Source organism: Trichechus manatus, unplaced genomic scaffold (assembly GCF_000243295.1).
Source record: "Trichechus manatus latirostris isolate Lorelei unplaced genomic scaffold, TriManLat1.0 scaffold00106, whole genome shotgun sequence".
NCBI classification, from domain to species: domain Eukaryota; kingdom Metazoa; phylum Chordata; class Mammalia; order Sirenia; family Trichechidae; genus Trichechus; species Trichechus manatus.
Window position 1 is genome coordinate 2127467 of NW_004444042.1, and position 13853 is coordinate 2141319.

The following is a 13853-nucleotide window of genomic DNA, read 5'->3' on the forward strand; positions in this document are numbered from 1 at the left end:
CCGGCCTCGGGAACCCGGCAGCCCGTCCGGAGGGGCGGGGCGGCCCGCCACCATGGAGCCCCAGCGCCGGGAGCTGCTCGCCCAGTGTCAGCAGAGCCTGGCCCAGGCCATGACGGAGGTGGAAGCCGTGCTCGGGCTGCTGGAGGCCGCGGGAGCGCTGAGCCCCGGCGAGCGGCGGCAGCTGGACGAGGAGGCGGGAGGCACCAAGGCGGAGCTGCTGCTCAAGCTGCTCCTGGCCAAGGAGCGGGACCACTTCCAGGACCTGCGGGCGGCGCTGGAGAAGACGCAGCCTCACCTGCTGCCCATTCTCTATCTGAACGGCGTCGTCGGGCCGCCGCAGCCAGCCGAGGGCGCGGGTGAGTGTCATATCCCCGCCTCCCGGCCTCTCGCACTTGCCTTCCACGACTTCTCTTCCTAGCTTTCCAAGTGGGAACTCTCGAGAGCCACTAATCTACCTGGCGCTGGCCTCGGATAGAACCTTCCCGCCTTATCCCTTCTGCGGGAGGGGGCGATACGTGGATCCCTGATGCACACCTGGCCCAGTCCCGCCATTCGCTGTGAACAATGCCCTCCACAGAAGGTCTTGAATCTCCTAGGTGCCGCAGAAGCAGGTCCGACGGAGGCCACCATATCCAGCCACCGGAGGACCTCAGAGGGATGTCTGTCAGCCTCTTTTCTAATCTTTTCACCATCCGCTAGTCCCTTGGGGGCCTGTGCTAGCCTTTAATCAAATCTAGAAGCCTTGGGGAACCCGGGCTAGGACAGGTGCTCCTAAATTTTGAGCCCTGCCGCCCCGTGTCAGGATCATTTGTTCCTTTTCACTTTCTGGTTGTCTCAGCTCTCTTGCTCTCCCCTGAGCTGTGGTTGATTATGCACAATGCCTGCTAGGTTTCTGTGGGCCGGGAAAAGTTGGGGAAGTTGCATTGCACCATGGGAAAATCCTCGTAGTGGCTGCTGCGGCTCAGTTCTCTCCCGGACGGGACTGAGCTGCCTGAGGAGGAAAGGCTGGTGGGCTAGTTCCCTTGGTGGTGCCTTTTGGGGCCCCTGTGCCCTTGGTCTTCAGGGTGACTGATTTGAGAGTGTCTGGCATTTGTGAGGGAGTGTGTGTGGGGGGGTCGGTGGGTTGCTGGGTGTTTGTGGCAAGTGGTAGGCTTGGCCTGGCCTGGTTGGGGGGTGTGTAGCCAGCCTCCTAAACAAAGAAGAGAGAGAAGTAGCATTTATTAGGCACTTACTGTGTGGCAGGCACTCTGCTTTATTTGTCATTTGTTTATTTGTTGTTACCGCCCTGTGAACTCTGTTTTTCCTACTTTGCCAAAAAGAATACTCTGGCTCAGAGTTGTTAATATGCTGGTATTGGGCACCAGGAGTTTTGAATGATGACTTCTTGTTTTATTTAATATGTTTGGAATCAGGGAACAGTGAGTGCCACCTTTTCTAGGTCTTGTCCCAGTTTTAAGAGTGAACCAAGAGGGCTGAGAAATTGCCCTTAGCACCTGTAGGCAAAAGGCTGATCGGACCCGTTTATTTGGCTGTTAAAAGCCTCACTTATTAAGGGGATAATTTTATAAGCTGTTCCTTGTAACAGCTCTGATGTATATTGGCCATCCCAACCTCACTTTTTATAGCTGAAGGAAATGGACATGCAGAGAGATTAAACTCTGTTGGCCACACAGCAGGTCGTTTCGTTGGTGGCCCTTCCGTCTCAACTTTGGGCTTTTGACACTTGTATCTTTGTCTCTCCCACCTGCATTCTGCCTGCTTGACTGTGGTTGTTTCTGGTTGCTGGGCAAACCCAGTCCTCTCCTGGAATGGTGCTTTGGAAGATGCTAAGAAGGGACTGTCAGATGTGGCTGTGGGGAGAGGACAGAGGAAGACTTCATCAAGCTAATTTTTTCTTTTTAACTGCTCCTATCTGTAGCCCCTGGGTGGCGCAGTTTGTGCTCAGTTACTAACCTAAAGGTTGGCAGTTCGAACCCATCCAGCCATGCCATGGGAGAAAGACCTGGTGATCTGTTTTCGTTCAGATTACAGCCAAGAAAACCCTATGGATCAGACTCTAGCACATGGGATTGCCATGAATGGAGCTGACTTGATGGCAGTGGGTTTTTTGGTTCATTCTAGCTATCATTCTGTGTATCTGTCTATTTTTGATGGAGGAAGTTTATCAGAGACCTGTTTCCAGAAGGCTTTCAGAGGAAGACTAGAAGTTAGAGTGCAGACTAGAAGTCCTCGTTGGGATGTGTATAATGGACTGGCACTAGCTTTAATCTCTCCAATCAGTGGATGAATTGCCATTAATTAGGACCCACCTTTCCATGCCTGGTGGGAAAGTGGGGTCTCACTGGGCTGAAGTTCTAGAAACTAGCCCTGACCTTTAAGAAAAGGATGGAATAGGGTTTGGATTTTACCCCCTAGGGCAGTGATTTCAGATCCTGGTTTTACCTCAGTGCAGAGTTTTGTGGCTTCACAGAGGGTTATGAAATCCTCAGAAAAATAATTTTCAAGGTGAAGTTAAGTCGATTTTAGTCAATAACATTAGAAAAAAAAATAGGATAGTATTTAATGTGTCAAGATGCCACTAGAGGTTCTGAGGGAGAGGGATGATGTGTGTGAAGGTAAACAGTAGAGTGCTGGGTTCTTGTAAAGGTTGAATTATTGTGCAGTGGTTTGCTGACTTTTTTTCCCCTTTAGCCAGGAAACTCTTCTTTTGGGTGAAAACTCAGTGCATTAACGAGCTGCTCTGGTTGAAGGGATTGGAGGCTCCTGCCTGGTGCCGAAGAGCCAATCAGGGAGACCCAGTCCTGCGGTCTGCCTCCTTCCTCTCCCCAGTGATGTCCACTCTGTACATGGGTCGACATCTCTTAGTGCAGGTTGGCCTCAGTGTAAGACCCTTGTGGGATCTGGAGGGAAGAAGCAGCTTGCTTCCCCAGGATCCATAGTGTAAGAGGAGGCCCCTGTCTTACCATCCTGCTTTGTTGGAGGAGGCGCTGTTACCCAGTTAGGGTCTCCCTTGGTGGATTCTATACCTGTGTGGACCCCTGGACCCCAGTGCCCAGCCCCCTGGCTTGTACTTATTTCTTGTGGGAGTCCATGGCGTTCCAGGCCAAGGATGGCTGGCAGTCTGCCCATGGAGCCCGGAACCAGAAGGAAACTGGGGAGAGCATGTGGTCTAGGTGCCGGGCAGGTGGGCAAACCAAACCCATTTGGGCAGTTCTTGCTCAGTAAGATCCCCAGACATTTATAGCCTACCATGCTCAGCCACTGGGGGTGTAGAATGAGTGAGAAAGATCAGTGTTGTTTATTTTGGGGGTGAGTGGGTGGGGACTCCTATTCCATGATTGATACTATGTTGCTGCTCAGCATTTTGTATCTTCTGATGCACTTTCATATCTCTCTTAATTCTTCTGGCAACTCTAGTGAGATGAGCTGGGTCCCTGGGTGGCGCACATGGTTTGTGCTTGAATACTAACTGAAAGGTAGGCAGTTCAGAACCACCCAGTAGCAACATGGAAGAAAGGCCTGGTGATCTGTTTCTGTAAAGATTATAGCCAAGATTAGCCTGTGGAGCTCAGTTCTATTCTGTAACACATGGAGTCAGCATGAGTTGGAATCAACTCTACGGCAATGGGTTTGTTTTTTGGTTAGTGTCCTAGTTATGTAGTCCTGCTATAACAGAAATAACACAAGTGGATGGCTTTAACAAAGAGAAGTTTGTTCTCTCACGGTCTAGTAGGCTAAAAGTCCGAATTCAGGGCGTCACCTCCAGGGGAAGTCTTTCTCTCTCTGTCAGCTCTGGAGGAAGGTCCTTGTCACCCATCTTCCCCTCGTCGAGGAGCTTCTCAGCGCAGGAACCTCAGTCCAAAGGACGCGCTATTCTGGCTCTTGTTTCTTGGTGGTATGAGGTCCGCCTGTCTCTCTGCTCATTTCTTTTATATTTCAAAACAGATTGGCTTAAAACACAGTCTAATCTTGTAGATTAGTCCCGCCTCATTAACATAACTGCCACTGATTCCCATCTGATCAACATCATAGAGAAAGAATTTACACACACAGGACAATCACATCAGATGACAAAATGGTGGACAATCACACAATACTGGGAATCATGGCCTAGCCAAGTTGATTCACATAGTTTTGGAGGACACAATTCAATCTATGACAGTTAGCGAGATGAGTGCTGTTCAGTAGCAGCATTACATTGGGTTCTGGGCCCCTGTCTGAAAGATGGGAGGTCCTATCAGCTGTCAGGGGCAGAAAGATACCAGAGTTGAGGCTTAAACCTGGGGCCAAGCCTAGCGCTACTGATTCCTTGTCTGGGGCGATTTGTTCTGTTAACTGGTAGACCCTCCCGCTACAATTTCAGGTCATCTCCTGACATTGGGAACTCTGGAATTATGTAGCCTCTCCTTGTCCTGATACGTGCATCTGTAGAGGAGAAGTGCTCGCCTTTGCCCCAGCTGGCAGTAGGGAAAGGAGAGAACTGCTCTTGGCTTAAGGCTAGAGTTTTTTGCACAGTTGTACCAGAATCTTCTGTGGCACCAGAACCCATGCTGCCTTTTGTTTTTTCTCTTTGATTCCATTAATAACATCTGGGTTTTCTCACTTGAAGATCTTAACTGCCTGCCCCTGGAGCAGAGGCCCCTTCCTGGCGTGAGCCTCAGTGCTGTCATCTGTAAGATGGGGCTAAGGGTGTTTGGCTGCCTGCCTCAGAGTCACTGGGAGGGCAGCATGTGATTGGGAGGGGACCTGAGTGCCTGGTCCTGGGCTTGACCTGGATGGGGCTGGGGTGGTGATGGAGACAGAAGTGTGTAAGATGTAATTCCAGTCCCCAGCTGGCCACCTAGTGGGGGGAATGGGACGCTCAGGAGAGGGTACCATTATGAGGTGGATCAGTTGAGTGGTATAGATGAAATCAGGCCTTTTTCTTGTTTTAAAAACTCTGTATGCTTCATAAGCAACCCTAGTGGCACAGTGGTTAAGTGCTTGGCTGCTAACTGAAAGGTCAGTGGTTCAAACCCACCAGCCACTCTGCAGGAGAAAGATGTGGCAGTCTGCTTCTGTAAAGATATACAGTCTTAGAAACTCTATGGGGCAGTCCTAATCTGTCCTACACGGTCACTATGAGTTGGAATCAACTCAATGGCAGTGGGTTTGGTTTGGTATACTATATACTTTCCCATCCATCCCCGCTGGCTCTAATTACTGCTTAAACGTGGAGGGCACCCCAAACCATTTCGTCCCAGGCCTCCCTTCTGAGGCAGAAAGGCAGAACGGCAGAACTCAGTGACAGCTCACTGGACATCCCTCCTTGTGTGTTCAGAGCTGAATATTTCCTTTTCACCTCTCCCTTTCTTGCCCTCTCCCCTTGTCTGGGCCTCCTCTCTGCTTTCCTAGCTAGCTGGCTGACCTGGCCCTACCATAGTTAAGATAATGGAGACAGCAGCATCTGTTGGAAGCTGAGGAAGGCTCGTGGAGGCCCTGGGACTTGAGCCGGGTGTTGAAGGGGAGAGCTGAATGCGCAGAGGGAAAGGGAAAACGTTTTAGGCCCTAGGCACAGCCAGAGCCGAGGCCGAGTGGTGGAGGGGAGCAGTGTGCTTTCGGGGTGCAGTCATTAGACCAGCTTGAGTAGAGCAGGGGATTTGCTTTGACTCTAGCTGGAAGGGAGGTGGGATTGCAGAGGTAAACTGGAGGACCGCAAAGGCTGTGCCAAGGGAGGGGCTTGGCTGTTACTTGGAATTTAAGCACTGTGTACCTGTTGGAAGTTAAAGTTGGAAAATTATTTTTTTAAAGAAATAAACCTGCCAGGCTTTTTCAGCGAGATGAGTGCAGCTGGCTGCTGTCAGGTGTGGGTTATTTATTATTCAGTAGAAGTTACCTGGGAGCCTTTGTGGCTCAGTGGTTAAGAGCAGGACTGCTAACCAAAAGGTTGGCAGTTCGAATCTACCATCTGCTCCTTGGAAACCCTATGGGGCAGTTCTGCTCTGTCCTACAGGGTTGTTGTGAGTCAGAATTGACTCAGTGGCAGTGAGTTTGGTTTTAGAGGTTACCTGGGCCTCTTATTCTCTCCTTATTCTCTTTGGGTACAAGCCACCTTTTCTTTATCCCAGAGGGTCAGCAGGGGAAGGGATGGAAGGTCCCACCATTGTAGTTTTTCTTTTGGTTCTTTTAACTGTGCCATTTGAGAGGAATCAGTGGAGAAACTTGACAGTAATGGCTGCGAAGAGGTTTCTGAGCTAAGGGCGGATTTTATTTAGCCTTTCTTGTATTCTTTCAGAAGTTCCTGGTTGTACAAATGGTTAAAGCACTTGGTTGCTAACTGAAAGGTTGGAGGTTTGAGTCCACCCAGAGGCTTCTCAGAAGAAAGGCCTGGTGATCTACTGAGAAATCAGCCACTGAAAACCCTACAGAGCGCAGTTCTACTGTGACATACATGGGGTCACCATGAGTCGGAGTCGACTTGATGGCAGCTGGTTTGGTTTGGGTTTTGGTATTCATTCAGGGCACCTTCATTCTTAGTGACAGAAACTTAGCTCTAACTGGCTAAGGTAGAAAGATTTATTGCCTTATGTTACATTTGGGATGGCTGACCCCTGAATGCTACAGGCTTTTCCCATGGGCCTGGAACATGTCCTCATGCTCTGAGATCTGGGCTTTCATCTTCACAGTCCCTGACCCCAGAAGAAAGGGAGCTCTATCCCATCCACTCCAGGCAGAGAAGTCTCCTGGGGGGGATTCTGATTGGCCTGGCTAGGGTCATGTGTCCACCTGAGGCCCAGTCACTGTGGCAAGCTTTTTGCAGTGGAACCAACCATTAGGGTGGGGTAATAGGATGCTGTGATGGGCAGCCTGTGCCAGTACTGCATGGATTTTTCTTTTATTTCTTTTATTGTGCTTTAAGTGAAAGTTTACAGCTCAAGTTAGTTTCTCATACAAAAATTTATACACACATTTTTATGTGACCCTAGGTGCTCTCCCTATAATGTGACAGCACACTCCTCCTTTCCACCCCGGATTTCCCAAGTCCATTCAACCAGCTCCTGTCCCTTTCTGCCTTCTTATCTCACCTCTGGACAGGAGCTGCCCATTTAGTCTCATATATCTACTTGAGCTAAGCACACTCTTCATGAGTATCATTTTATAGTTATAGTTCAGTCTAATCTTTGTCTGAAGAGTTGGCTTCGGGAATGATTTTAGTTTTGGGCTAACAGAGTCCGGGAGCCATGTCTTCTGGGATCCCTCTAGTCTCAGTCAGACGATTAAGTCTGGTGTTTTACTAGAATTCGAGTTCTGCACCCTACTTTTCTCCTGCTCCGTCAGGGACTCTCTGTTGTGTTCCCTGTCAGGGCGGTCATTGGTGGTAGCCAGGCACCAAGTAGTTCTTCTGGTCTCAGGCTGATGGAGTCTCTGGTTTATGTGGCCCTTTCTGTCTTTTGTGCTAATATTTTCTTTGTGTCTTTGGTGTTCTTCATGCTCCTTTACTCCAGGTGGGTTGGGACCAATTGATGCATGCATGGAGTTTTCAAGTGGGGCAGAAGCAGTTCTCCAAAAGAAGAAAAGCAGGAGGGATACTGAGCAGGCAAAGACGGCAGATGAATGTCCATTGCATGTGGTCCCATCTTTATGTGATGACACAATCAGCAAATGAGGTCATCACTGGGGTGGAGAGGTTGGGGAGGCAGTGGTGTTCAGGCCTTACAAGATTTTAGACCTAGGGCAAGGCAGTTAGCCTTTCTGAGTTTGTCTCTTACTCTACAAAACAGTTACAGGCACACCTTGTTGTATTACACTTCACTTTATTGTGCTCTGCAGATAATGCATTTTTTACAAATTGAAGGTTTGTGGCAACCCTGCATGAAGCAATTCTATCGGTGCCATTTTTCCGATAACATGTGCTCACTTCATGTCCCTGTGTTACATTTTGGTAATTCTCACAATACTTCACACATTTTCATTATCATTATATCTGTTATGGTGATCTGTGATGTTACTATTGTAATTGTTTTGGGGCACCACAAACTGCCCAAGTTCTTGTAAGATTGTTAACTTAATCAATAAATGTTATGTGTGTTCTGACTGCTCCACCGCACGGCCGTTCTGCTGTCTGTCTCCCTTTCCTTGGGCCTCCCTATTCTCTGAGACACGACAGTATTGAAATTAGGCCAGTTAACCCTACAGTGGCCTCTAAGTGTTCAAGTGAAAGGAACAGCCACATGTCAAAAGCTAGAAACGCTTAAGCTTAGTGAGGAAGGTATGTTGAAAGCTGAGATAGGCCAAAAGCTAGGCCTCTTGCACCAAACAGTTAACCAAGTTGTGAATGCAAAGGAAAAGTTTCTTGAAGGAAATTCAAAGTGCTACTCCACTGAGCACATGAATGATAAGAAGGTTTTAGTGGTCTGGATAGAAGATCAAAGCAGACACAACATTCCCTTAAGCCAAAGCCTAATCCAGAGCAAGGCCCTACCTCTCTTCAGTTCTCTGAAGGCTGAGAAAGGTGAGGAAGCTGCAGAAGAAAAGTTTGAAGCTAGCAGAGGTTGGTTCATGAGGTTTAAGGAAAGAAGCCATCTCCATAACATAAAAGTGCAAGGTGAAGCAACAAGTGCTGATGTAGAAGCTGCAGCAAGTTATCCAGAAGATCTAGCTAAGATAATTGATGAAGGCGGCTACACTAAACAACAGGTTTTCAGTGTAGATGAAACAAACAGCCTTATATGGAAGAAGATGCCATCTAGGACTTTCATAGCTAGAGAGAAGTCAATGCGTGCCTTCAAAGCTTCAAAGGACAGGCTGACTCTCTTGTTAGGGGCTAATGCATCTGGTGTCTTTAAGTTGAAGCCAATGCTGATTTACCATTCCGAAAATCCTAGGGCCCTTTAGAAATATGCTAAATCTGCTCTGCCTGTGGTCTATAAATGGAACAAAGCCTGGATGACAGCACATATGTTTATAACATGGTTTATTGAATATTTTAAACCCACTGTTAAGACCTACTGCTTAGAAGAAAAAAGATTCCTTTCAAAATATTACTGCTCATTGACAAGGCACCTGGTCACCTAAGAGCTCTGATGGGGATGTACAAGGAGATTAATGTTGTTTTCGTGCCTGCTAACACAACATCCATTCTGCAGCCTATGGATCAAGAAGTAATTTCAACTTTCTATTATTTAAAAATACATTTTACAAGGCTGTAGCTGCCATAGATAGTGATTCCTCTGATGGAAACGATTCACCATTCTAGATGCCATTAAGAACATTCATGATTCATGGGAGGGGGTCAAAATATCAGCATTAATAGGAGTTTGGAAGAAGTTGATTCCAACCCTCATGGATGACTTTAAGGGGTTCAAGACTTCAGTGCAGGAAATAACTGCAGATGTGGTGGAAGTAGCAAGAGAACTAAAAGTGGAGCCTGAAGATGTGACTGAATTGCTGCAATCTTATGATAAAACTTTAATGGATGAGGAGTTGCTTCTTGTAGATAAGCAAAGAAAGTGGTTTCTTGAGATGGAATTCTACTCCTGGTGAAGACGCTGTGAACACTGTTGAAATGACAACAAAGGATTTAGAATATTACATAAACTTAGTTGATAAAGCAGTGGCAGGGTTTGAGAGGACTGACTGCAGTTTTAAAAGAAGTTCTACTGTGGGTAAGATGCTATCAAACACCATCACATGCTACAAAGAAATCTTTTGTGAAAGGAAGAGTCAATCGATGAAGCAAACTTCATTGTCTTATTTTAAGAAATTTCCACAGCCACCCCAGCCTTCAGCAAACACCACCCTGGTCAGTCAGCAGCCATCAACATCCAGGCAAGACCCTTCACCAGCAAAAAGATTATTGTTAAAAAATGCTGACCATCATCTGAGCTTTCAGCGAGTCATAAAGTATTTTTTAATTAAGGTATGTATGTTTAAAAAATTTTTTTTATTGTACTTTAGATGAAGGTTTACAGAGAAAAGAAGTTTCTCATTAAACAATTAATACACATACTGTTTATGACATTGGTTGCCCCTCCATGACATGTCAACACTCTCCCTTCTTGATCTTGGGTTCCTCATTACCAGCTTTCCTCTCCCCTGCCTTCTTGCCCATGGGCTGGTGTGCCCATTTAGTCTCATTTTGTTTTATGGGCCGTCTAATCTTTGGCTGGAGGGTGAACCTCAGGAGTGACTTCATTACTGAGCTATAAGGGTGTCTGGGGGTCATACTCTCGGGGTTTCTCCAATCTCTGTCAGGCCAGTAAGTTTGGTGTTTTTTTTTTTCTTTTTTGTGAGTTAGAATTTTGTTCTACATTTTTCTCTAGCTCTGTCCAGTACCCTCTGTTGTGATCCCTGTCAGAGCAGTCAGTGGTGGTAGCCGGGCACCATCTAGTTGTGCTGGACTCAGTCTGGTGGAGGTTGTGGTAGTTGTGGCCCATTAGTCCTTTGGACTAATCTTTCCCTGTATCTTGTTTTCTTCTTTCTCCCTTGCTCCAGACGAGGTGAGACCAGTGGAGTATCTTAGATGGCCGCTCACAAGCTTTTAAGACCCCAGACGCTACTCACCAAAGTAGAATGTAGGACATTTTCTTTATAAACTGTTATGCCAGTTGAGCTAGATGTTCCCTGAAACCATGGTCCCCAGAGCCCTCAGCCCAGTAATGTGGTCCCTTAGGGAGTTTGGATGTGTCTATGGAGCTTCCATGACCTTGCCTTGGACAAGTTATGCTGGCTTCCCCAGTATTGTTGTACATTGTTTTGTTTAGACGTAATGCTATTGCATAATTAATATACTACAGTGTAGTATAAACATAACTTTTATATGCACTGGGAAACCAAAAAATTTGTGTGACTTACTTTGTTGCAATATTCGCTTTATTGCAGTGGTCTGGAGCTGAACCTGCAGTATCTCTGAGGTATGCCTGTAACTACTTCACTAGGCTGTTTGACAATCAGTTGTAAGAAAAAAGGAGGAGTGTTTGTCAGTGTGGTTAACAGCTCAGCATAAAGGTGGCAGGAATAGACTGGAAAGAACATGGCCTTGAAACCAGAGCACTTGGATTCTCCTAATATCTCAGAGGGTTATTGTGAAGATCATAATATGTAAGTGCTTCTTATAAACTGTTCTGAGTAGATGTCAGACGTCAGGTGTTGTGCTCACTGTGGCTGTAGATCAGTAAGAGTAGAATATAATCTCTGAGATTTTTGTCTGCCAAATTTGCTGCTATGTTCTTAATGCCTAGAATAGCACCTGGCCCAAGGTAGATGTTTGATAAATATTGGTTGAATGGATCGATAGTCATCTGTGTGTACAATGAGTTGTGTGTCCAGATCCTCCTCAGAAATATGCGTGGTGACTTAACAGTGGCAGAAGGCTGTGGGAGAGGAGGAAGGCTTGAGTAAGTCCCAGATGCACACACGGATGTCACCACCCACAGTATGTCTGTGATGGAAGCAGGTGGTGTGACACTGGTGTCTAAATTCTCCAAGGTCACACATCAGGTTACCAGCAATGTGAGGCTGGGTGCCAGAAGCCATGTGGAGCACCCACATTGCCTGTTGTAGGTTTGGAGACGCTTTTCCTTTTTACACTTAGAATTTGAATGTCAGCTTGGTGTCCTCAAAAGAGCCCTGGCTGGGGGTCTCGGTGACCTTGGACAAGCTCTAAATTAACTGAGGCTTGGGTTTTTTCAGTTCCACAGTGAAAACAGAAGAGGTTTAGCATTGACTGGGGACTTGCTCAGTCCTGTGGGGGTCTCAGTGTTTCCAAGGTGACATCTGGTCCAAAGAAGCATGGCAATTGGGTTCGACTGGATTTCTGGGGCCCCTTCCAGCTCTACACCAAGATTACTGTTATCCGATGTCACATTAGTGTTGAGTGATTTTTGATGCTCTGTTTTTCTATTTCTTCAAGAAGTAAGCAGAGTAGGAGAAATATTTCGTTTTAGTTTTTTGTCTTACCCACTTCCAACCATCTGTACCTTCTGCAGGCCAGTGAGTGGGGAGTGGAGGGCTCTTCAGGAGTTCCCTGTAACCCTGGGAGATGTGACCCACAGAGGCAGCAGGCATAGAATGAGGGGGCTGAGCTGTGTATCCGTCTGTTGAGGTAGGGATGCTGAGTATGTTGAGCAGAGAAGAATTTTAAATGGGATTAAGCTGGGGAAATTGGAGCTTTTTTTTTCACTTTTTTCCTGGGACAAATTGTCTGTCTCTGAATTGTGTGTTTCCATTGATTTCTTTCAGACAGAGTTCCACTAAAGTGCAGCAGAAACGTTTTAAACTAAAGTGTTTGGAGCGTCCTATGTTGGCGATCCAACCCTCTGAAACCTCAAGTAGGTAATTGCAAGTCAGCTGTTGACCTTGGTGTTCATCTCATGCTAGAGGTCATAACTCACCTGCTTTGAGTTTTAATTAAGGAAATCCATACTGCCCGCAGGACCTTAACTCAGGGATGGAGTCTTCGTTCCAGCATTTTCTTTCCTTTTTTCATTTAAACACTGTATTTTTATTTTTTTCTTTTCTGAACATATTTTGGAAAGCACTTTGGACTTAAGAAATATTTTAGTTTCAGTAGTCACGTGTGAGTCTGACGAGGCCGTAAGTTGTTAACCAGCACAGTCACTGTGGCATTCATATCTGGTAGCCAAGGGATGTTCACAAATTTCCTTGGTGTTTCTCGTACTGATGTCTTTAACCTCAAAGGCCTTGAAGTACAGTCGTGTGCCGTATAATGTCTGTTTGGGCAACATCTGACTGCAAACCTGTCCGTGTTCGCATAAGGTTATAATAGAGTTCAGAAATCCTGACTGGAGAACAGGGCGTAGTGGACGTAACTGGGTGTAGTGAACGCAACAGCTTCCCTCATGTGACACGTGTATTTCATGTCTCTTGTATACAAAGCGATTGTGCTGCCGGATGTATGTAGTATAGTACATATATATCTATAATACATATGTCTTGATAGTCATAATAAACGCCTATGTTATTGGCTTATGTATGTACTGTACTTTCGATCATTATTTTAGTGTGAACCTTCCCTACTTACCAATAGTTTACCGTATAACAGTGTATGCTTCAACTTGTAGGCAGCAGCATCCTGTCTTGTAAATCACACATCGCTTGAGTGTTGTAACATTATCTCTCTGTTTAATTTTCTTTCAAAAATATTGCCGTGAAGTGCATCATGGCTCCCAAATGCAGCAAAACCAGTGCTAGTGATAGCATCAGCAAGAGGCAAAGGAGAAGTATCCATCTGGAAGTGAAGCAAAAGGTATTAAACAACATGAAGGTGGAAAATCAGTGAATGCTATTGCTAACAATTTAGGCACGTTCATACAACATCCAAATCACATAACGTCCTATTTCAGAGAGTGTGTTGTGGACGTTAAGCGACACATGACTGTAAATTATTTCTTACCCCATTCAGGGTTGGTGTGGTTTTTTGATCTTTAATCTAGGGTAACTGGCTATGAAGATTTTCTTTCAAAAGACCTAGATCAGCATTTTCCAAGGAAACATCCTTTGAACACTTATTGGTGTGATGCTGGTGGTCTTACTTGATAAAAGGGCTCTGTGGTCAAATAAATTTGGGCAGTGCTGGTTTGACGAGGCCACCCAGCTTTCTTCACTGTGGGACTCTGCGGAGAACTAACAGACCAGTGTGCTTTGGTACTTCACTAGGATGGGTTCTCTATTGCAGCATTTCCCAAACTTATTTGACCAGAAAATCCTTTTTCATGAGCATCTTGCGACATCATGGTTATGAGGAATACACTTTTGGGAAACTTTAGCATCAGTGCACAGAACTGGAGTATCAACGCATACCCTTACTTCTTTTTTTTCTCCAGCTGTCTCACTTGGGACACCAAAACCTTAGA

General features: G+C 46.2%; 1 protein-coding gene across 1 annotated transcript in view; it reads left to right on the forward strand.

The window, feature by feature from the left end:
• The first annotated feature begins 6 nt into the window (after nt 1–6).
• The window catches only part of DLG5 (discs large MAGUK scaffold protein 5), a 159202-nt gene continuing 145355 nt past the window's right edge, over nt 7–13853 (forward strand). The window contains exon 1 of the mRNA XM_004383168.1: nt 7–356. Within this exon, the coding sequence (XP_004383225.1) occupies nt 53–356 (304 nt within the window). The 5' untranslated portion in view covers nt 7–52. The remainder of the gene's footprint in view (nt 357–13853) is intronic.